The sequence below is a fragment of the Pelodiscus sinensis genome, chromosome 1, assembly GCF_049634645.1.
Source record: "Pelodiscus sinensis isolate JC-2024 chromosome 1, ASM4963464v1, whole genome shotgun sequence".
NCBI classification, from domain to species: domain Eukaryota; kingdom Metazoa; phylum Chordata; order Testudines; family Trionychidae; genus Pelodiscus; species Pelodiscus sinensis.
This window is the reverse complement of record NC_134711.1, coordinates 327576368-327600990: the sequence shown is the minus strand read 5'-3', so window position 1 is coordinate 327600990 and position 24623 is coordinate 327576368. Positions and strand designations below refer to the sequence as shown.

The 24623-nt window shown below is 46.5% G+C and overlaps 3 protein-coding genes across 3 annotated transcripts; 1 reads left to right on the top strand and 2 right to left on the bottom strand.

Moving 5' to 3' along the window:
* Positions 1-901: 901 nt before the first annotated feature.
* On the bottom strand, positions 902-1837 carry LOC102447952 (olfactory receptor 51G2-like). Its single transcript, XM_006132573.2, has one exon. The coding sequence runs from the start codon at positions 1835-1837 to the stop codon at positions 902-904; it is 936 nt and encodes a 311-aa protein (XP_006132635.2).
* Positions 1838-15106: 13269 nt separating this feature from the next.
* LOC102447698 (olfactory receptor 51G2-like) lies at positions 15107-16042 on the top strand. The gene has a single exon (XM_014578291.2). The coding sequence runs from the start codon at positions 15107-15109 to the stop codon at positions 16040-16042; it is 936 nt and encodes a 311-aa protein (XP_014433777.2).
* A 6545-nt stretch (positions 16043-22587) lies between these two features.
* On the bottom strand, positions 22588-23559 carry LOC102447204 (olfactory receptor 52D1-like). Its single transcript, XM_006132570.2, has one exon. It carries the CDS (start codon positions 23557-23559, stop codon positions 22588-22590), a length of 972 nt encoding a protein of 323 aa, XP_006132632.2.
* Between the last annotated feature and the right edge of the window lie 1064 nt (positions 23560-24623).

Sequence of the window (24623 nt, the reverse complement as noted above, 5' to 3'; positions counted from 1 at the left end):
ATGTTTCAAGGTAGAGCAGTCAATGGTGTAATTACAGGAACTATTTCCCACCCATCTGTTTCCTAGAAATTTATCACACATGGTCCCTTCTGACCTTAAAGTCTATGAGTCTAATAATTTCATCTGGTGACCCCTAGTTCCTGTGTTATGGGGATGCTCACTTACAAAGGGCCAGAAGTGCCACTGCACAATAGACTTGCAGCTTTTTCATGGCATATAGCAGATTAACTAGAGACAGGACAGTGATAAGCCAGGTGTCATGGGAAACAACATCTACATCCCTTCTCTTTATTGACGGTACAGAGAGGAATAATGAAGCTGAAGGAGCCACTGTTAAGGTTCTTTGTCACCCACCCATCCTTTGGCTCTTCATGAACCCAAACACTTTGGAAATGCGGCTGCCCGCCTTCGTGTCCTTCCCCAGATCTCTGTCCTCCCTCACCCATGGGTGGGGACAACCCGTCTCACACAGCTCCAGGCCTTACACCCCACTGGAACCTCAATATAGAGAGCAGATATCAGTAGTTCATGTCATGTAGGAGGTAAGGGTATGTCTTCACAGCTACCCTGAATCTTTTGGAAGCATCTGCAATTTCAAAATATAGTGGACGCACTATTTCACCATCTCTTAACCTCATTGTATGAGGAGTAAGGGATGACTCGAAATAGCACTTTATTTTGAAATTTGGCACTGTGTAGACAGCGCCAATTGACAAAATAAGCTATTTTGAAATACTCAAAATCAGCTATATAATTTGCGTAGCACAAATGGCGTATCTTATTTCGAGTTTTGGGTGCTGTGTAGACGCACCCTAAGTGTCCCTCATGGGGTGAGTGGCTGTGGCTTGACTTTTTCATGTTTAAAATCACCAGAGTTGGAGCTGGAAGAGGAACTGACCCTTCACTTGAAGAACACCCTGAATATCCTTGAACGAAGGTGTTGGCTTTTCATGCTGTACACGATTGGGTTCATCAGGGGAGGTACCACCATGTAGATGTAGCCCATGAGACTCTGAAGCAAGAGGGAAGAGCTATTCCCAAATCTGTGTACCACGGACAAGCCAATATCTGGTAAGTAGAAGAGCAGGATGGCACAGAGGTGTGAGACGCAGGTGTTCAGGGCCCTGAGGCGCTCTGTGGAAGATGTGACACTCAGCACAGTCTTGAGGATCATCACATAGGAAAGAAAAATGAACAATGAGTCCAACCCCACAGCTAAGAGTTTGATAGCAAAACCATAGATGCTGTTGACGGTGATGTCTGCACAAGCCAACTTCATGACGTCCTGATACAGGCAGTAGGAATGGGAGAGGACATTGGATCGACAGTATTGGAACCGTTTCAGAAGAAAGGGGAGTGGGAATACTAGGGACATTGACTTTAGCACAAACACCAGCCCCATTTTGGCTATTCTTGGCAGGGTTAAGATGGAAACGTATCTCAGTGGATTGCAGATTGCCATGAAGCGGTCAAAGGCCATCAACAGGAGCATGGAGGAATCACTGAATGAAAACAAGTGGACGAAGAACACCTGGGCAAAACAGGCATTGAAGCTGATCTCCCTAGAGTTAAACAAGAATAATCCCAGTGTGGTCAGCATGGTGGATATTGATAAGCCAATGTCTGTGAGGGCCAACATGGAAAGGAAAATGTACATGGGCTCATGGAGGCTTGGGTCTGTTTTTATAATGAACAGAATGAGTGAATTTCCTGTTATTGAGATAGCGTACATTATGCAGAAGGAGACAGAGACCCAGAGACGGACTTTTTCCTGCCCAGGTATCCCAGTGAGAAGGAACACTGCAGAATTGAAATTGGTGTCATTGGCAACTGACATGATGTCCTGGGATTTTCTGAGGAGTTTTAAGCTTCAATTTCTGAAAGGAAAAATAACATGAAAGTAGATGATATTTAGCTAGACTACTTTCTGCTCTGAGTGCAAACTGAGAGGCTCCTAAGAGGTCAAGGAAGATCAGCAAAAACATGGACTTGGGTTTACACCATTAATGGTAAGATGATATTTTATGAGGCATCTTTCTGCTCTCAATGCAGAGACTCCCAAGCACTGAAAGAAGATCAGCAAAAATAGTGTTAGAAAATAAGCCCTGCCCGATTGGATGAGACCTGTCGTCTATCTAGTCTAGCATCCATTGGCCAGTCCCACATGCTTCAGAGAACTATGGAAAAGGCCCTTTAATAGGTAGCTCTGAGATGTGCTGCTGCTAGGGAAAATTTGTCCCTGATACCTACTGCCGAGACATATTTTGTTATGCAAATCAAGCAGGTTTAGAAACCTTCAAAAATTCTAAAACAATTCCTTCCACTGTATTTGTAACTGTATTTATTGGTTACCCATATAAACATCCAGCTTATCTTTGAATCCTGCTAATCTCTCGGCCCCATTGCTATCATGTGGTTAGGAGTTCCACAGCCTGCTTCAAAGCACTGTGCAATTTTGCAATTATCACCTTCCCACAGACTCTTTCTGTGCCTCCGTATCTGAGGCTATGTCTACGCTACAGAGTTTTTCCAGAATACCGGAGGTATCTCAGAAAAACTCCTCTATGTCCAGGGAACATGTCTGCTCTTCTGAAATTTTTTTATGAGGAATAAGGGCTCTTCCGAAAGAGGAGGTTTTTCCCACATTTGGCCCTGTGTAGATGGTTCAAATGTCGAAAAAGCCTCTTTCGACAAATTGCGTATCTTTGTCCATTAAAACCCTACAGTGTAGACATAGACTGAGTACGGACCCTTGTATCATGTCACGTGTGTAATCACCTGGCAAGTGCATGGTGAAAATGGTCATTGTGTTGATCCGTGTTGCATACAAGCCATTTATAAACATATGTCACTGTCTTACTATACCCATTTTTAATTTTCTCCACTCCAAATTGTGCCATTGCTTCTTTCCGGTAGAATAGATAAATTCAAATATCTGGTTTCTGAATTCAGTAAAATTGATGTAAGTTTGATAATTACCAGGCTCTGGATTCTCCCAATGATGCACTCTGATCCCCAGGAATCCCTCTAACAAAGGATGAAGTCCTTTGATGGTCAGCATAGACTGAACCCAGAGAATGCAATCATAAAATTATGGAAACACAGAAGTGAAAGCAACTTCAGCCTTGCTTGTGTAAGGGGGGATGGGCATAAATGATATACAGGCACTCTTCCTTTCCTCAACCTCAGCTCCACTCTTGGCTGAAACACAGAGCAGTGGTTCTGTTCTCTCAGGACTTTTCAGAAAGCTTTGCACACATACGGCTGAGAGATTGTGTTCTCAACACTGAATGTAAGTGTTCGAGGCGGCTTCTAGTCAGTTACCAGGAGATTGCATCATACAACTGTTCCCGAAACAAAGATTTAGTCACCAAAACCCATTGCAAAGAGTATGTGGAGAATTTTTGCCATACTTTCTACAGCCAAAGCCTCTAAGCAGTAAAGTTACCTCTGCTTCTTTCTGCAAAGATTCTGAGAATTCTGCCGCGCCCTGTCGATATACCTGCATGCCATGAAAGTTTGTTTTGTAATATTTTTATGGCATCACATTTTTACATCTGTACGTTAGCAAACAGATTGCTCCACTTAGAGTGGGACTTATAATACAGCATCTGTTACTTGGGCTTTATCTAGACTGCACTGTTACGTTGGAAAAAGATACGCAATTTGTGGTCTGCAGATTGCGTATCTTTTTCCGACTTACTTTTGAAAGAGAAGCTCTTCAGACCGACAAGCACAGACATGGCTGGGGAGGTCTGAAGGCCCTCAGCCTGTCTGGGTCCCTGTCAGTTTGGAGGGCCTGAGGGCACAGACATGGACAAACTGTTGTTTGGAACCCCTCTTATTCCTCCATGTTACACTTTCTTCCTGATGTTCAGGTTACACAGCATTTTGGCTAAAGAATGTTGGCTGGTCACTCACCTCACCACTACTCACAGGCTCTCAAAGGGGAGAACCACAGGTGCTGAGCACAATCAGTCCTGCTTTGCAAGCTTCAGAGGGGTAGCCAAGTTAGCCTGTAACAGGAAAACTTAAAAAACAACAAACAGTCTAATAGCACTTTAAAGACAAACAAAACATGAACATAAGAACATAAGAATGGCCATACTGGGTCAGACCAATGGTTCTTCTAGCCCAGTATCCTTTCTTCCAACAGTGGTCAATACCAGATGCCCCAGAGGGAGGGAACACAACAGGTAATCCCCACGTGATCCCTCCCCTGTCACTCACCTCTGGAAAGATAGAGGCTAGGGACACCATTCCTACCCATCCTGGCTAATAGCCATTGATTAACCTAACCTCCATGAATCTATCTAGCTCTTTTTTAACCCTGTTAAAGTCCTAGCCTTCACCACATCCTCTGGCAAGGAGTTCCACAGATTGACTGTGCACTGAGTGAAAAAAAACTTCCTTCGGTTTGTTTTAAACCTGCTGCCTATTAATGTCATTTGGTGACCCCCTAGTTCATATATCTTCATGTTTTGTTAGTTTTTAAATTGCGACTAGACTATTTGTGGTTTTTTAAGTTTTTAAGTTTTTAAAGTTTTGACGTTTTTAAAGTTTTTCCTGCTTTGCAAGGAACTGCAGTGCGCTGTAGCCCAGGTCCCAGTCTGAGAGTGGGAGGGTCGTGGGATTTCACCTGATGAGAGGGCTGGGCACAAGGCCTGATGTTGGACATTCAGAGACTAGAAAAGGGCAGGGATTTTGGTAGCCAAGGGGCTTCTCATAGACTCATAGACTCATAGACTTTAAGGTCAGAAGGGACCATTATGATCATCTAGTCTGACTCCCTGCACAGTGCAGGCCACAGAATCTCGCCCACCCCTCTTAGAATAATCCTCTCACCTATGTCTCAGATATTGAAGCCTTCAAATACTTTGAAGGCCCCAACATGCAGGGAGTCCTTCAGCTGTGATCTGTGCCCAATGCTACAGAGGAAGGCGAAAAACCTCCAGGGCCTCTGCCAATCTACCCTGGAGGAAAATTCCTTCCTGACCCCAAATATGGCGATCAGCTAAACCCTGAGCATGTGGGCAAGACTCACCAGCCAGACACCCAGAAAGTTCCCTATAGCAACTCCTATCATCCCTCCATTGACCTATTTCCCACTGATAATGAATGGTCAATTAGTTACCAAGATCATGTTATTTCATCCAACCATCCCCTTATCATAGAATCATAGAACTACAGGGCTGAAGTGCTGGAGCCCTGAGTCAGTCAGGAGACAGAAATATTCCCTATTGGACTTGATACCACACAGCAACACGGCTCTGAATTCCTGCCCTCACAGTTGAGCCAGAGAATAAAACCTTCTCAAATGCATTTGTTGATGAAATTTACAGGAGCAAATAAACCTGAAGCAATTTGGGAACTAGTCACTCATGTTCTGTGGGGTCTCCCCTTGCTCAAGCCCTGGAACAATTGGTCCCAGAGCACAGGGCACCTCTGGAAATGGGAACACTGGAGAAATCCTGATTCAGGGCATCTGGGTTTTAACACTCTGTGCTCGGCTTTGAAAATCACATTTCTGTGTAGCCAGAACAGCCTCCTGTGGTGCTTGTGCAGGAGAAGGGCAGCAGTTTTGAAGCTCCTTGCCTCCAGGTTTGTCACTCAGTCCAGGGGTGATTCCTCTGCTGCTTCACAAAACATCTGCCAATGAAAACCCTTCACATTGCATGTTACAGACAGTGAAACCTGCCAACGTACCCAGTTCCTGTTAGAAGAGAGCTGGCCAGAGGTCTTCACCCTACAGGACAAGGATTCAATGTTGAGGTTGCACGGGCAGCAGACAGTGTGTGTTCAGATAGGGAGGCAACTGCCTTTATGCAGAATGTTTGTACCTTCCCTTGGGGCTACTTGGCCATCAGGGAACCTCAGCTGCTTGGAAGGTCTGTCACAGCCAGATTTAACCCTGTCACAGCCAGTTTTCCTAAAAATACCTTGTTACACTCCATTCTAAATCTGCCCATGTTATAGTGCATGAAACGCCCACAGGGATCCACAAGCTCCTGCTGAACCATGGAGAAGCACTTCTTCCAATTGATGTACATGATTACAAGCAGATCTAGTGCCAGAATTGGAACATCCATAAAGTTATGCATGGTGTCAATAGTCAGGTCTTTCACAATAAGATGCAATTAATGCCCTGGCACACTTAGAACATAAGAACGGCCATACTGGGTCAGACCAAAGATCCATCTAGACCAGTGGCCTCTCTTCCAACAGTGGCCAATGCCAGATGTCCCAGAGTAAGTAAACAGGTCAGAATCAAGTGATCCCTCTCTTGTCAGCTATTCCCAACCTCTGACAAAGACTAGGACACAATTCTTACTCAACCTGGATAATAAGTATGGATGGAGCTAACCTCCATGAATGTATCTAGGGTTTTTTTTTTTTTTAGCTTTTCTACCTAATGATGGGAAGATAACTAATGTGACAACAATATTTACAAAGGGCTCTAGAGGTGATCCTGGAAATTACAGACTGATAAATCTAACATCAGTACCAGGCAAGTTAGTTGAAACTATAGTAAAGAATAAGATTGTCAGACACACAGATGAAGATAATTTGTAGGGGAAAAGTCGACTTGGTTTCTGGAAAGGGAAATCACGTCTTACTAATCTATTAGAGTTCTTTGAAGAAGTCATGTGGACAAGGGGGAACCAGAGGATATAGTATACTTAGATTTCCAGAAAGCCTTTGATAAGGTCCCTCACCAAAGGCTCTTAAGTAAAGTAAGTTGTCATGGCATAAGAGGGAAGGTTCTCTTATGGATTGATAATGGATTAAAAGACAGGAAACAAAGGGTAAAATAAATGGTCAGTTTTCAGAATGGAGAGAGGTAACTAGTGGTCTCCTCCAAAGGTCTGTAATGGGATGAATCTTGTTACAAATGATCTGGAGAAAGGGGTAAACAGTGTGGTGGCAAATTTGCAGATGATACTAAACTGCTCAAGATAGTTAAGACCAAAGCAGACCGTGAAGAGCTTCAAAAAGATTTCATCAAACTAAGTGACTGGGCAACAAAATGGAAATGAAAATTAATGTTGATAAAAGTAAAGTAATGCACTTTGGAAAAAACAATCCCAACTATACATATAAGATGATAGGGACTAATTTAGCTACAACTACATAAGAGAGCAATCTTGGAGTCATTGTGGAGAAGGTCTAGATTGGATATTAGGAAAAACTATTTCCCTAGGAGGGTGGTGGAATCTCCATCCCTAGAAGATTTTAAGTCTCGGCTTGACAAAGCCCTGGCTGGGATGATTTAGTTGGGATTGGTCCTGCTTTGGGCAGGAGTCTGGACTCGATGACTCCTGAGGTCTCTTCCAGCCCTAGCATTCTATGATTCTATGGATAGTTCTCTGAAAACATCCACTCAATGAGCAGCAGCAGTTAAAAAAGCAAGCAATACGTTAGGATTCATTAAAAAAGGAATAGAGAATAAGACAGAGAATACTGGATTGCCGCTCTACAAATCCATGTTTTGCCCACTACTTGAGTACGGTGTACAGATATGGTCGCCTGACCTGAAAAAAGGTATAAAGTAATTCCTCATTTATCACGTGCCAGCTTAACACGTTTTTGTGATAGCACGATTTTTTTAGGGAAAGTTTTTTGAATTACACGACTGTCCCCAGAATAATCTGTTGCCGGTGGCTGCTTGGGGCTTCCCCGCCTCCCTGCAAAGCAGCGAAGGGTTCCCTGCTCGGTGCGCTATTCCCCAGCAACCCCCCTCGCCGGATGCAGTGCGGGTTCTGGCAGACCCATGACAGGAGCATACTCCTAACCCAATCCCCCGCCCCTCTTCTCTGCTTTCCCTTCCCCAGAGCCAATCACCTCACCTCCCTGCTGTAACCCAGTCCCCTTTCTCCCCCAACCTTATGTCCCGGTCCCAACAGACACCACCACTTGAAAGGCAACCCCCAACTTTTCCATTATTTTCAATGGGAAAATTGACCCCACATAACACGTTTTCACTTAACATGATCATTTTCTGAAACACGTCTGGGCTTGCACAAAAACTTGCCAGCTGTCTACACTGGCTGCTTGAATTTGCGCAAGAGCACTGACTTTGTAATGTACAAAATCAGTGTTTTGTGTGCAAATACTTTCATGTTCCTGCTCAGGAAAAAGCCCTCTTGCACAAGAATAATTGTGCAAGAGGGCCAGTGTAGACGGGGAAAAACTGTTTTGCACAAAAAATCCCCGATGGCTAAAATGGCGATCGGGGCTTTCTTGTGCAAAATTGCATCTAGACTGGCCACGGATGCTTTTGCGCAAAAACATCCATGCCAATCTAGACGCTCTTTTGCGAAAATACTTTTAACAGACAAACTTTTCCGTTAAAAGTATTTCCGCAAAATCATGCCAGTCTAGACGCAGCCCTGTAGTGTTAAATGAGGAATTACTGTATTGGCACTAGAAAAGGTTCAGTAAAGGGCAAAAAAATGATTAGGGGTTTTGAAGAGACATTAAAAAGACTTGGACTTTTCAGCTTAGAAAAGAGGAGACTAATGGGGCATCTGATAGAGGTCTATAAAATCATGACTGATGTGAAGAAAGTGAATAAGCAAAAGGTATTTTTACTTATGCCCATAGCATAAGAACTAGGGGTCACCAAATGAAATTAATAGGAAGCAAGTTTAAAAAAAACAAAAGGAAGTTTTTCGTCACGCAGGGCACAGTGAAGGCTGGAGCTGGATGACAAGAGAGGGATCACATGAGGGTTACCTGTTGTGTTCCCTCCCTCTGGGGCATCTGGTATTGGCCACTGTGGGCAGACAGGATACTGGTCTACTAACCTTAGGTCTAACCCAGTATGGCCATTCTTATGTTCTTACCCAACATCTAGAAGCTGAAGGCTGATAAATTCAGACTGGAAATAAGGCTGGAAATAATGGCAATTCCGCCCCACCAAGACAGCTTCTGTGCTGAAACTCCTATGCTTAGTCTCTGTAATAAAACCACCCCGAGGAGAGTTGTAAGGGCATTGGGGGATGATGCTGTAGCACCACAGTGCTAGTGTAGACCCCATGATTAATTTCAGCATTGTTATTGGCCTCTGGTAGGTGTCCGACAGTGGATCTCCAAACTGCACTAGTCAGCTGCGAACCTGTTTGGAGTGGGGAAGTCAACAGAAGGAATTGTGTTAACCCAAGTGTGCTAGGCCATTCATTTCATCTTACTCTGAAAGATGTGATTCTAGGCAAACATGCATGTCATTATGGATTGCTTTGTGGAAATGGGTTTCCATGCCTATGGAGAGGTGATAGGTGGCATTGGGTTGTGCCCACAAAATCTCATGACATCATCAACATTTTTTGTTAGTCTCTAAGGGTATGTCTACACTACCCTCCTAGTTCGAACTAGGAGGGTAATGTAGGCATACCGCACTTGCAAATGAAGCCCGGGATTTGAATTTCCCGGGCTTCATTTGCATAAGCGGGGAGCCGCCATTTTTAAATCCCCGCTGCTTCGAACCCCGTGTAGCGCGGCTACACGAGGCTCGAACTAGGTAGTTCGGACTAGGCTTCCTATTCCGAACTACCTAGTTCGAGCCCCGTGTAGCCGCGCTACACGGGGTTCGAAGCAGCGGGGATTTAAAAATGGCGGCTCCCCGCTTATGCAAATGAAGCCCGGGAAATTCAAATCCCGGGCTTCATTTGCAAGTGCGGTATGCCTACATTACCCCGCTAGTTCGAACTAGCGGGGTAGTGTAGACATACCCCTAAGGTAATTCAGGAACATTCATTTTTTTAAAGATATTCTAGTTCTGTTACTGGATCACCTGGGGATGATGTACATCTATCAGAGTCATGTCCTCCATGGTTTTGCAGGTGCTTGTGTATCAGTGTCGGTGCTTCATGGACATTGACATAGGCTGGTCTGTAAAGGTGCATGACAAACATGTCTTCAGAATGCTAGCCATACATTACAGTAAGCAGGGAATTTCTTTCCACACTAGAAGATCATCAGGGGAATAATTGAAATGCTCAGTGATCCTGGGAGACCTGGAATACCCCTTAATGCAACGACTCATGGGAGACTTGACGTACCTCTTAGTGAAACAGTTCCTGAGGTCGTATAAGGGATGCATGGATAGCAGTAAGAAATGATTCAACAGCAGTATGAATAGGTGTAGAATGGAGATTGAATGTGCATTTGGATGATTAACGGCATGCTGGCGATGCCTTTATCTCTGACGAGACCTGAATGACAACAATATTCCCATGGTTATACTACATGCTGTACTCTGCATTATATTAGCGAAGGGAATAGCAAAAGGTTTAGTCAGGGGTGGGCTGCTGAGGGTGAACACCTAGCTACTTATTTTGAGCAGCCAGATACCAGGGTTATTAAGAAGGCTCAAGATCTGGCAAAAAGAAACAGGGATGCCTTAGAAATATGCCTGAAAAATGAAATGTTTGCTGCTATACTTGCAACTGCAAAGTTTATTTGCATGTGATATGCTTGGAAGCTATTGTGATTGATAAGGCCTAGAATTCAATGTAAGGAATTAGTAAAAGTATACAGTATTTGATTGGCAGGTGTCTCAAGGTATCACTGCTTGTGTAGAAACAAATAAAAAGTGCTTACAATTTAAAATACCTTTATTTCCGAATAAACGATACCAACACATAGATACACACACACTGATCCTGATGGGGCAGTGAACGTATTGGGGGGTGCTTATTATCATAGGGGAATGCAAATTCTGCTTTCCTTTCAAAAGCCGTTGGCCGGGATGGAGTGTGAAGGAAAGTGCAAAGTGTCAGAAAGTGGATAGGAATGCTCAGGGGAATTCTGGGAAAGAATATATCTGCTGAAGGGGAAGGTGTGTGCACAACTGCTCAGTCAGGAGCATAAGAAGGGACTGCGGCATTTTGGTTTGATTCTCCAAAGCTGTTATCGGCTTCTCTTTGGAAACCCTATGGAAAACATCGTTTTCTTTTCTAGCCCACTTCTCATTTCCCTCCACTCCTACCTGTCTTTTCTGTCTCTGAGTACGGGAGTGCCACATGGAACATGTCTTCCTTGATGCATGTTAATTGTTTTTTGTTTTTTGTTGACCTGGAGAAGCTATTGCAGGAGATTGGCTTCTCCAGGTCATTACTGTGTCCTCACAAGCAATGATTAACACAAGCATTATTGTTATCTGCACTCACAGCATCGATACACTGCCTGAAAATACACCTCTTTTGACATATCTATTGCTTCCTCACCGCCCATAATCAAACACTCATGAGCCAGAAGACCCCAAGAATTGTGGCCTTGTCAGAGGCCTTGTTTATTGAATGAAGTCAATGTGAAAAGGTCACATGACACGGATGGAGGTCAACACTCTAAACATTCCCAATGGTTTCCACTGACAGTGGCATTGTGGAAGATGTCTCACGCCTGAGGATAAGGAGAAAAGCAATGGCCTTGCCTCTGCTACACACTTGACCCCTTTGCCCCCTCCTTATACTCTCACCTGACTGCAGCATTGGTCGCTGTGCAAGTTATTGCAGAATAACTCAGGAAAGTGCCTCTCAATGGGGCAAGGCACGAGGCCATTCTGACCAGGATTCCCCCACGCAATTCTGTCTTGTGTCTCCTTTATCCCTGCTCTAACTGTCTTCCCAGATTGTGACCCTTCTCCCAGGCCTCCATGTTTTCCACTTACCTGTGTGCATTGGTCACCTGCTCCCATCAGGTGTCAATAGAGTAAGCTTGAGAACAAACTGATCAATTCTAAAGTTATAAGGCACGAGGGCCAGAGGGGATTCAGCAAGAGTGATGAAGACACTCAAATGTGGAACTGCAGAATGGCTAACTGTGGTGAGCAATCTCTCACTGAAATCAGCCTCCGAACCAGATGACTGGCACATACCTAATGCAATGCTCATTTTCAACACAGGCTCCAGAGGCAATCCTGGCAATACAGCCCAGTAGGGCTAATTTCAGTATAAAAAACAACAATGAGGAGTCCTGTGGCACCTTAGAGATTAACTGATTTATTAGGATACAAGATTTCATGTTAAAACAAACTTCATCAGATGATTTGGAGTGGAAGTGCAGAGGCAGGTATATATATGAACAACAAAAGAAAGAAATTACTTGTAACGTCTTGTAGCCTCTTTCTTTTATTGTTCTTATGTGTAGATAATTTAATGGAGCACAGGTCCATCAACAGCTATTATCCAAGATGGTTTGGGATACAGCCACATACTCACTCTGGGTTCCTATGAATCTCTGACTGCCAGAAGCTGGGAGCAGACAACAGGGGATAGGTCCCTCCATAATTGCCCTATTTTGTTTGTAGCCTCTCTGACAGCAGCATCATTAACCTTCTGTAGGCCCAAAAGCAGCCATGGGATTAATCAGACCCATACGTACAGGGCTGACAAGTCTGGATTCCAGGAACGGAGTCTGTAGCCGGGCTGGTGCTGCAGGCCAGTTGTTTATCATCATCTTCCATCCCCTGGGATTTGACCTCCTGCTGTTTGCCATTGGCCATGATGAGGTTAAAGCTGGTGCACATGAAGCCAAACAGCTGAGGTTCCCTGATGGCCAAGTGGCTCCAAGGGAAGGTACAAACATGTTACATAAAGGCAGTTGCCTCCCTATCTGAACACACACTGCCTGCTGCCCCTGCAACCTCTCCGATGACTCCTTGTCTGTGTCAGCGGCTCCCTTCTAGCAGGAACTGGGTACGTTGGCAGGTGTCACTGTCTGTAACATGCCAAGTGCAGGGAGAAGGCTGCAGGCTGTTTGCATTGGCAGATGTTCTGTGCAGCAGCAGAGAACTCAGCTGGTCTATCGGGGTGACTCAGTGACGGGGCTGGAGGGCAGGCAGCACTAGGTAGCTTGGGAACCCTCCCCTCCATCTGCCCATGCTCCGTGGTGGCTTATTCAAGGTACACAGAAATCTGACATTGAAAGGGAGCTAGGAGTGTTAACAGCCTAATACCTTAAGAAAAGATTTCTCATAGTGTCCAATTTCTAGGGGCGTTGTGCGCTCTGGGCCCAACCCTGCCAGGGGCTAAGTGAAAGGAGACCCCACAAAATATCACAAATCTCCTCAGGATTATTGTTTCTGAAAATATAATCTGCAGACGCCTTTTGAGCTGTTTTGTTCTCTGGTTCGGTTGTGAATTCGGGGCTGTGTTGTTCAGTGGTTAGAGATCCCATAAAGCACACTGCTGTTTTGTGACTAGCTGAGGGCTCCTACACTTCTGCCCTGCAGACACCCCTCAGTGGTGCAGGGCGACCAGCATCTCTGCCCCTCTCTGGTCTGTAAGTGCCACACGTCAAGCCTTGGACCTGGCTCTCTCATGGGGTGGAATCCCACGATCCTCTCACCCTCAGAGCTACAGCGCTTTCTGGGTCGACTGGGCCTGACCAGCAAATCCAGCTGTGTTCAGCACCTGGGGTTGCTTCCTCTGGGAGGCTGTGACTAATGGTGAGACGTGTGACCAGTCAGTCTTCCTCATCCAAAACACTGTGTACTCGGAGCAGCAGGAAGAAAGTGTAACCCGGGGGAATAAGAGGGTTTTCACAGTAATGTCTGTACACATCTCTGACTCCAAGCCAACTACTCGGACAGGTACCTGGCAGGATGAGATTTTTCAGCCTTCTCCAGCCGTGTTTGTGCCTGTTGGTGTGAAGAGCTTCTCAGTAACAGCTGCCCCAACTCTGGGCAGACTCCCAGCGCTGGCAGAACAAGCTGGATAACGTGGCTGGAGCCTGGAAAGGCTTTTCCCACCTTGTATCCCCAGTCTGGTCTCTCAATCTCCCTGAAGTGCTCACTGAGCAAAGGCTTTTCTTCAGCTGTTGCTTCCCTTTCTGCTTGTTTTCTAGCAACCTGCTGTCAACTAAAACAACTGGGACCTAATGTAACCCTGACATACATATCCCAATAGTTAACCCAATACGGCTCTACAGCAAACTTCCCAAAAACTCAGGTTGACATTCACATTCATCAGAGCACTTCAGCTCCATGTCTCTCACAATTCCAGGTCTGGGGTGCTGTGTATTTTACGAATACAGGACATTGAGAGTAAGAGGGAGCAAGAGAGCAGGAGAGGACTTTCGTGTGTGAAATGCTCTCCTGTGTCCATCAATACTCAGGCATTTGACTTTGAATCTGCTTCCTCCAAACTCCCATCATGCCTTAAAAGAGGTGCTGGAATCACTATGTCCTCCAGAAATTTTTGATCTGAGGAAGTGGGTCTGGCCCACGAAAGCTCATCACCTCATAAACCATCTTGTTAGTCTTTAAAGTGCTACATAGTCCTGTTTTTATGTCCCATAGAGTGAGAATCCCGAAATAAATATTTCATGTGTTGACCCCGTTGCCTATGACTCCTCCACATACAGGCAAGATACTGCCAGAACAGAACCTGGGGAGAACCAGTCAGCTGCTAACCCTGGGACAGAGGCGCTCCTAGACTTTTGTTTTCTGAGAAACAATCCATGGAGGGCTGAGATGCTACAGTCTTTTCAGAATCTGAAGATCGCCAGATGACAGAAGCTGCATTGTATCTCCAGCTCTAACGTAAGAAATTATCTCTGAGGGGCTGTCTACACTGCGGAGCTATTTCAGGATACCAAAAGTATCCCAAAATAGCAACTTTGCATTTATTGAAGCATCCTGTTATTTTGAAATAACAGGCACCTTATTGTGACATTCCAGCAACCCTTTTTCCACAAGGGTAATACACCTATCTCCTATAGCTGGAAGGGACCTTGAGAGGTCATTGAGTCCAGTCCCCTCCCCCCATGGTAGGACTAATTACCATCCCTAACAGATTCATCCCAGATGTCTCCCTCAAAGATTAAACTCACAACCCTGGATCAAGCAGCCTAATGCTCAAACCACTGAGCTGTCCTTGGGAACTGGGAGGGTTGGCCTACAGGTCTCATCAAGCCTGTCAGTGCCTATTTTCTTATCTGTGGTGGAAATCCAAGAGTATATTTTTGCTGAGCTTTTAATTCTTGGGAGATTCTAGCCTTGCACTGAGAGCAGAAAGATGTCTTGTTAAATATCACCTAGTCTTCTGTTGTGTTTTCTTTCAGGAAAGAAAGCTCAAAACTCCTTGGACCTGTCCAGCACATTATGTCAGCTGTCAACGACACCAAATTCAACCATGCAGTGTTCCTTCTCACCGGGATATCTGGGCAGGAAGACGTCCGTCTCTGGATCTCCGTCCCCTTCTGCTTAATATATGCTATTTCAATAGTAGGAAATTCCTTCATTCTGTTCATTATAAAAACTGATGCAAGTCTCCATGAGCCCATGTACATTTTCCTCTCCATGTTGGCTCTCACAGACCTTGGCTTATTGATAACCACCATGCCGACGATACTGGGTGTACTCTGGTTTAACTCTGGGGAGATCAGCCTTGATGCCTGTTTTTCCCAGCTGTTCTTCATCCACTCCCTTCAATTCATTGAATCCTCCATACTTCTGTCGATGGCCTTTGACCGCTTTGTCGCAATCCGTGACCCACTGAGGTATTCTTCCATCTTAACTTTGCCGAGAATAGCCAAGATGGGACTGGTGTGCGTGCTAAGATCGGTGGCTGTAATATTCCCACTTCCCTTTCTTGTGAAACGGTTCCAATACTGTCGAGCCAATGTCCTCTCCCATTCCTACTGCCTGCACCAGGAGGTCATGAAGTTGGCTTGTGCGGACATCACAGTCAACAACATCTATGGATTGCTTATTACCCTTTTAACGGTGGGGTTGGACTCACTGCTCATCTTCCTCTCTTACGTGATGATCCTCAAAACAGTGCTGGGCATCGCGTCCCACACGCAATCTCTCCGGGCCCTGAACACCTGCGTCTCCCACCTCTGTGCCGTTCTGCTCTACTACATACCAGAGTTCTGCCTGACTGTGATACACAGATTTGGGAAGGGCTCTTCTCCTTTGCTTCAGATTCTCCTGGGCTATGTCTACCTATTGTTCCCACCCCTACTTAATCCAATTGTGTACAGTGTGAAAAGCAAACACCTTCGTGCAAGAGTAATCAAGGTGTTCATCAAGTGAAGGCTCAGGTCATCACCTGGTTCTAGGGCTGGTGGCACAGATTACAAAAAAACCTCAGTCCCCGGTCACCTATTCCATCCTGGACCTTACATCCAAGATGACACAAGCTACTGATCCCCACTCTACAGAGAAAGGCTTAGAAGGGGCGTAAGGCCTGGAGCTGTGGGAGAGGGCAGCTCGCTGGGGGAAGGAAACCAAGGTAGGCAGTTGCATTGACAATTTGATTCTGTTTGTGTAGAGCCAGGGGACCGGTGAGATGCTGGCCAAAAGGAGCTGTTTTGATGGCTGCTCCAACCTCAGAATTCCTCCTGTCATTAAAGAGAAGGGATTTGGATGTTGTTTCTCATCAGAGGTGTCCTGTCACTGTCCTGTCTCCCATAAAACATCGATGGGCCCTTCCTGAGCACGTTGAATGCTGGATGATTCATGGGACTCTGTAGACAGGGACTATTCAAAGGGCACAGACACTGACCCTTCCCCCACACCGTCAGCCAGGTGCTTGTGACTAAGTCATGGCAAAGACATTGTGAATGTAAAACCGTTGGGAAAAGGTGGTCAGACACATACACCCCCGTCTGTTAATAGCTCTGCAACCCACACACTTGCTGAACCCTCCCTAGCTGACTGTAATGCCCCAGGGCAGAGCAGAGCAGAGCAGAGCAGAGCAGAGCAATGGGTGAGAGAGGGTCCAGCCCATATTTCCCTCCCTATAATTTATGCTGCCCCCTGACAGCCGACGGTCAGGGCAGTGAGTGGTGTGTGTGTGTGCTATACACCCGAGACTTCAACTGCTGAGTCCAGGGTCCCTTGCAGCGGGCAACCTGGAGGAGGTTGACGAGCGCCCCAGTTCTGCCAACCGACGGTCAGGGCAGTGAGTGGTGTGTGTGTATACTATACACCCGAGACTTCAACTGCTGAGACCAGGGTCCTTTGCAGCGGGCAACCTGGAGGAGGTTGACAAGCGCCCCAATTCTGCCAACTGACGGTCAGGGCAGTGAGTGGTGTGTGTGTGTACTATACACCCGAGACTTCAACTGCTGAGACCGGGGTCCCTTGCAGCGGGCAACCTAAAGGAGGTTGACGAGTGCCCCAGTAAGTTTACAGGGAGAGCTTATTTCACTTCAGATTTTAGCTGCTAGAATCCGTGATTCCTTCGCAGTGGGCAGCCTGGGGGAGGCTGAGAAGTGCCCCAACGGATCTGCCACCTGGGAGTGACACAAATCCAAACGCCCAAGCTCTCTCTATATCTGGCCCTTAAGACCGGCTGAAGTTCTTTTAAATTGTGCCTGGTTCTGTTTCAGCAACTGAAGGAGTCAGGTTAAAGCTTAAGCAGTTACAGGTTTATTGAGGAAGCTTATAAATCATATGGTTGCAATGGCTATTGTTCTATTTCTTAACTGCGAGCAAAATATAGATCTTAAAAATGGTTACAAAGAAGATAAAGATATGAAAACAAAAATAATAGTACCAAGTAACAGCTTAATCTTTAAAGAGCTCTAACACTATGTATATATACTTAAACAAAGGACCACATCCAGGTACAATTTTTACCCCCTTCTGTGCCTCTCGACTCCAGCGTGTCAGGCCAGGGACGGTCCCTCAATTCCCAGGAAAGACGAAAATACGAGGTGGGTGTCCCCATAGAACCTCGGGAGGTCAAACACCTAACCCGACCAGCAGGGAGAGGGTAGATTGACACTCAAAAGTGAGCGAGCTGCTGTACCCATCTTTATACCCAGGGGGTCACGTATTTCTCTTTCTTATCTATGATGTCAAATAGTGCTGGTCTGCCTTTTGTGAGACCAGTTCTTACAAGGCAGTTGTGAACTTAATTTACACTTGTAAGAGAGAGTTGAGAGGATTAAATTGGAAGTACTGGAGATTCTTTTCTCAGTGGGGGATTCCTCCCCCAGGGACGGCTGTGTGTTCGTATCAACATGGGTGCCAGCCGGGCACTTCTCGCAGCCTCGAGGCCAGCTTATTGCCTTAATTGCTCTCTCCTCATATCTATGTTTTCAGCTTCTTAGGATCAGATGAGACACCATAGACTATTCTGATTTTATTGCTCCTTCTCTGCCCTGTATGCTTCGGGAACCTCAGAGAGGCAAATAAGATGGATGAGATGGGGGGGGGGGCTGTCTGGCTACACCCCCACAATGTGAAGGGGTGGAAACAGGCCTCAATTCCCCCACAGAGGCACACCTAGCTCCTCTCCCAGCCTAGCCCATCCAGTGTTAGGTGGCCTCTTTTTCAAGAGGCAAAAGGAGGACAAAAGTAAGAGCCACATCCCTGCCCCTCTTCTTTTCCTGGACCCCCACTTGACACTCTTCCTCCCCCCTCCCAGCAAGTCCCTCACTCTCTCCAAGATGGAAGCCAGAGCCTGGATGTGATTAGAGCCACGCAGTCAGCAAGGGATTCTGAGGGGACACACGGGGTCTCTACATTCCTGGGGTGGAGGGGCCTGGCCTGTGGGGAAAGAGGAGCAAAGACTAAGTTTCATATTCATAGAATCATAGAATCATAGGACTGGAAGGGACCTCGAGAGGTCATCGACTCCAGCCCCCCGCCCTCAAGGCAGGACCAAGCTCCGTCTACACCATCCCTGACAGATGTCTATCTAACCTGTTCTTAAATATCTCCAGAGAGGGAGATTCCACCACCTCCCTTGGCAATTTATTCCAATATTTGACCACCCTGACAGTTAGGAATTTTTTCCTAATGTCCAATCTAAACCTCCCCTGCTGCACTTTAAGCCCATTACTCCTTGTCCTGTCCTCAGAAACCAAGAGAAACAAATTTTATCCTTCCTCCTTGTGACACGTGGAACGAGGTGTACAGATAGTTCGGAATGGCTACGTAGTTCGAACTATCTAGCCCATGCCGCGTGTAGCCGCGCGGCACAGGGTTCGCACTAGCCGGCTTTTAAAAATGGCGGCGCCGGCTTTATGCTAATGAAGCCCGGGAAATTCAAATCCCGGGCTTCATTAGCAAGTTCGGTATGCATACATTACCCCGCTAGTTCGAACTAGCGGGGTAGTGTAGACATACCCTAATTCAGTGGCCATAAGTGGTGGTGTGTTGGTGACTGTGTCCTTTTAAGTTAAGAAAGATTAAAGGCATCCCTGAACCCCTAATCCAGGTGTGGTCCCTTAAGGTTCCTGGGGCCTTCTGGAGCTGACAGAGGCCTAGCAGAGGCAGCTAGCGAGAGAGAGGAAGATAGTAGCAGGAAATAGGTCTGCTCTGAGAAATCCCAGGTGACCATGTTTGCCGCTATTCTTGCGACTGCAATGCTTATTTGCATTTGGTATGCATAGGAAGCTATTGTGATTGTTAAGGCCCAGTATTAAATGTAAGAAATTGCTAAAAGTACCTCTTGATTTGTGGGTGCCTTAAGGTATCATAGCTTGTGTAGAAACAAATACAAAGTGCTCACAATGCTTTTATTTTCAAATAAATGACTGCATCACACAGACAAATACACACACTGACACTGAGGGGGGCATTAAACATATTGGGAGGTGCGAATTATTGTAGGTGAGTGCAAATTCTGCTTTCATTTGAAAAGCGGTTGTCCAAGATGGAGTGTGGAAGAAAACGCAAAGTCTCAGAAAATGGATAAGAATGCTAAGAGGAGTTCTGGGCACTCCATGGGAAGGAATTTATGAGCTGAAGGGGACGGTGGACACACAACTGCTCAGTCTGGAGCATAAACACTGGAATAAATGGCCTAGGGAGGTTAAGGAATCTCCATCACTGGAGATATTTAAGAGCAGGATAGATATCTATCAAGAATCATCTAGACAGTGCTTGGTCCTGCCATGAAGGCAGGGGGCTGGACTTGATCTCTCGATGTCCCTTCCAGTTCTATGAGTCCATGATTCTATCAGAAGGGACGGCAGCATGTTGGTTTGGTTCTCCAAAACTTTTATTGGCAGCTGATGAGGAGCAGCCATGGGTGTCTAACTGGGTGTTTCTGTACTGAGGGGCTTTGGTTAAGAGACTAGCAGATCCAGACTAGTCTTTGGTTAAGAGACTAGTATAGACCCAGACCCAGACTAGACCCAGACACATTGGCTGCATCTAGAAGGGCAAGTTTGCAGAAAAACTTGCCAGCTGTCTACACTGGCCGCTTTGAATTTGTGCAAGAAAACTGACGATCTCATGTAAGATTGTCAGTGTTCTTCCGCAAATACAATGACTCTCCCGTTCGGGAAAAAGCTCTCTTGTGCAAATGCTTTTGCACAAGAGGGCCAGAGTAGACAGCTGAGAACTGTTTTGCGCAAAAAAGCCCCGACGGTGAAAATGGCGATCAGGGCTTTCTTGCACAAAACCGCGTCTAGATTGGCACGGACGCTTTTTCACAAAAAGTGCCAATCTAGACACTCTTTTCCACAAATGCTTTTATCGGAAAAACTTTTCCGTTAAAAGCATTTGCGGAAAATCGTGCCAGTCTAGACGCAGCCATTGTTTATTGAGGGATACGTAGCATATGTGCCCCATAGTACTAATGTGCTCGTCATTGTTCCCTGCTATGCTAGCCCTGTTCTTGCAACTGGGTGCTCTCCAGACCACAAGACTGGGGCTCCCTGGCTTGCTGCCATTCAGTGTCTGAGGAAGAAACCAGATCCCCTCTCTGTCCTGCTCGCTACACACTGAGGCAAGCAACCCCCTTTGCAACCTGAACCAAATCTGGGACACTGCATGGCACAAGATATCTGTGGCCTATGCGGGGGAGGCTATGCCTGACTGTTATCTGAGGGCTTAGAACTGTCTCTATAAGGCTGTGTCTAGACTACATGGCTCCGTCGATGGAGCCATGTAGATTAGGATTATAGGCAAAGGCAAATGAAGCCGCGATTTAAATGATCGCGGCTTCATTTACATTTACATGGCTGCCTCGCTGAGCCGACAAACAGCTGATCAGCTGTTTGTTGGCTCAGCGCGCTAGTCTGGACACTCCCCTGCCGACATCAAAGCCCTTTGTCAGCAGCCCCGTTATTCCTCGTGGGATGAGGTTTACTGGAGGATGAGGGTCGACGGAGCCATGTAGTTTAGACGTACCCTAAGTGTGGCCATGGGAAGAGGAACATGGGCTGACACAGGATGCAAAGTCGAGGTTGGTCCCTGTAAATGCTGGGCCATGCAGGAGGTGCAGCTTTGAGTTTTTCATGTTGATTCACAAACCCAGATCCCTGAACATGTCTATTGAATTCTGGGCACAGCCCAGCAGGCCCCATGGAAGCAGTGGGCTCTGAAGTAGGGGTAGATCATAGTCCTTTGGGTGTGTAGGGGAGTGGCTGCTCCTGAGTTTCCTCTCAAAATATTCTGCGAGGTGACATATGCAGCTGGGGTGTCTCATTTGAAGCTGCTGGGGTATCTCTCAGGGCCGTGTCCTGTTGCTTGTGAGTATGTCATGGCCTACCGCACAATGAGGCCTGGGACCATCACTGGACACGCTCCATGGAAACCCCAGTGGGAAACAAGCTTTGCCATATTTTCAGCTGCTGCACTTGGCTGGGACTTCCCTTGCTGCCCTCCCTGCAGCTGTTACGTGCGGGTCTCGCTCTGCGTCACAGCCACCCCCGTTTCTCAGGGAAGCCGTTTCTCACGCTCAGCGCACTGCTGATAATAGTTTGAAATTCCTTTTACAATACTGGGGGCAGGAAAGCACAAAATGGTGGCCTGGGTCTAGTCTGCAGCCCTGCTATGCCCCTTGTTGCTCTTTTCCCCGTGGTCACCCCGGATTCCTGCTCTCACCCCTTGGTAGCTGGGGCCTGGGCTTTCCCCTTTACTCCCCCCACTGCGGGTACATGACCCTGCTGCATCATCTCCAGTGGCCTGGGGTTGACAGACAGAGCACTAGATTGACAAATGAGGCACCCAGCTGGCATCTCCCTCCACACATTCCCACACCTCACCTGGGCAGCACCCAATTGTTGAAGAATGCAAGCACCTGCCCAGGAGAAGCCTGAGAAATGTCTGTTGGTTTCAGCACCTGGGCACAGATCCTTGCCATGGGCAGCATGAAGCATCGTTGCTGGAATGACACTGATTTGATCCACTCCCACCTGTAAGCTGTGACAGGGACTGGGAATCGGGGCATTTATGGTGTCGACACACCTGTAAAACATGGGAAGTTGGAAAAAAGTTTCTTAATCACCACGTCCTTGGGTGGCAGCAGTTTTGAAACAGCATTTACCATTTCTGGGATCATTCTTTGGAGCACAGTAGTTAAAACAATGTTAATTTTTTTCAATTATTTCATTAATGTTGAAGGTTCATAAACCAAAACTTTCTGTCAGAAAACTGCAATATTTTCCAGTAGCCTGGAAGTCACAGAAATTCTAAGTCCCAGGGTGTGTTGAGGAGAGGTCTTATGGGTAATGCTGTTGATCAGAAAGAGACAACTAAGCAACCGAGTCACACAGTGCTAAGACCTTGGCTATGAGGAACAGCTGAGACTATGAATGTCTCCCATGCTGAGCTGAAGCTAAATTGGGGCAGAGCACAATTGTTTAATGAGGAGGTCTCTTTTCCCCTTCTTCTTATGCAGGTTTAGGGTCGTTGGCTCCAGGTAAGCACCTTCTGCAGATGTATTTACTCACTTTGGTGCGAAGCTCTTTGGTTTTGACCCCATAGATGATGGGGTTGAACATGGAAGGGACAAGGAGATAGATATTGGCAACAGTGACGTGTGCTTGGGAAGGGATGCTCTGGCCAAACCTTTGTGTCAGAGAGGAGAAGAGGCAGGAAGAGTAAGACACCAGGATCACACAGAGGTGGGCTGTGCAGGTGTTGAGGGCTTTCTGGTGGGCTGTCTTGGAGGAGACTTTGAGGATAGCTCTGATGATCAGTCCATAGGACAGAGCAATGAGTGTCAGATCTAACCCAGAGACTGATAATATCATTCCCAATCCATAAGTCCGACTGATTGTGATGTCCCCACAGGAGATCTTTGCCACAGACATGTGCTCGCAGTATGTGTGGCGGATAATGTGGTTGGCACAGAACGGCAGGCTGCTCAGGCGCAGAGGCATGGGCAAAACTAAGAGAACAGCTCTTACCAAACCCGCTAGCCCTAGCTTAGCTACGCGTGCATTGGTGAGGATGGTGGCGTATCTTAGAGGGTTGCATATGGCAATGTAGCGATCGAAGGCCATTATGCTGAGAACAGCTGCTTGCATCACAATAACCATGTGAAGGAAGAACATCTGAGTGAGGCAACCTCCCACAGTAATGTCTTTCAGATTGAACCACAATATACACAGGGCTTTCGGCACAACAGAGGAAGACATGCCGATGTCGGTGAGTGCCAGCATGCAGAGCAGCAGGTACATCGGCGTGTGCAGGCTCTGCTCTTTGCCTACCACAAACAGAACCAGGAAATTTCCCAGCAGGCTGATAATGTAGCACACACAGAAGGGGATGGCAATCCAGATGTGGGCTGCTTCCAGGCCAGGAATGCCCATTAGGATGAATACAGAAGGGTCAGAAGAGGTGAGGTTGAAATTAGACATGAGGTGGCCGATGTGTGGATTGGACTCCTCCAGGTACCTGGGAAGGGAGAGACACATAGCGCGGTGGTGACACATTTCATAGGAAATGGTGCCGTTGATATTTTCTAGCTATTACCAGTCTACAAAAGGGGCTGAGCACAGAGGTGGCGATGTTGGCAGGAGTCTCCCGGTTCTTTAGCTCAGAGTCAGAAGTCCTCAGAGGGAGCTGAGCAAGCCAGGGGAGTGGGCAGCAAATGGTAGAGGAACCGCAGTGTCGATCACTATAACACAAGTGCCCATTGGAGGAAAACAATCAAACTCCTCAAACACCCAGCAAGGTTCTAATTGAACTGTATGAACTCAGAGAGGGACCTTGGTGTCATGGTGCACGGCTGTGGGAAACCCTGAGCCCAGTGCTTGTATAGCCAGGAACTGCACAAAACATTGGGGACCTAGACAGGGGGGTTGATGGGGACCCTACAGAAAACAGAACATCACAAGCTGCGTCAGTCAATGCTTCACCCTCCTCTGGACATCCCTGTGCAGTGTTGGGCACCCTTCCCACCCAGTGTATTGCAGAGAATGACCAAAGGCCTAGCTGAAACAAAATACAGGACTATGTAGCACTTTAAAGACTAACAAGATGGTTTATTAGATGATGAGCTTTTGTGGGCCAGACCCACTTCCTCAGATCAAATAGTGGAAGAAAATAGTCACAACCATATATACCAAAGGATACAATTAAAAAAAATGAACACATATGAAAAGGACAAATCACATTTCAGAACAGAAGGGGGATGCAGGGGGGGGGGGGAGGAAGGTGAATGCCTGTGAGTTAATGATATTAGAGGTGGGGAAGGGTAGATGTCTGTGAGTTAATAGTATTAGAGGTGATAATTAGGGAAGCTATCTTTGTAATGGGTAAGATAGCTGGAGTCTTTGTTCAGCCCCCCCCCCCCCCCCCCCCGTGGAGAGTGTCGAATTTTAGCATGAATGCCAGTTTAGAGGATTCCCTTTCAAGTGCAGATTTGAAAGTCTTCTGAAGTAGGATGCAGGTGATTAGGTCATTGAGACAGTGTCCTTTC

Bases quoted from the DNA above. Each gene is read 5' to 3' on its own strand.
- LOC102447952 (XM_006132573.2), bottom strand. From the start codon at position 1,837: ATGTCAGTTGCCAATGACACCAATTTCAATTCTGCAGTGTTCCTTCTC.
- LOC102447698 (XM_014578291.2), top strand. From the start codon at position 15,107: ATGTCAGCTGTCAACGACACCAAATTCAACCATGCAGTGTTCCTTCTC.
- LOC102447204 (XM_006132570.2), bottom strand. From the start codon at position 23,559: ATGTCTAATTTCAACCTCACCTCTTCTGACCCTTCTGTATTCATCCTA.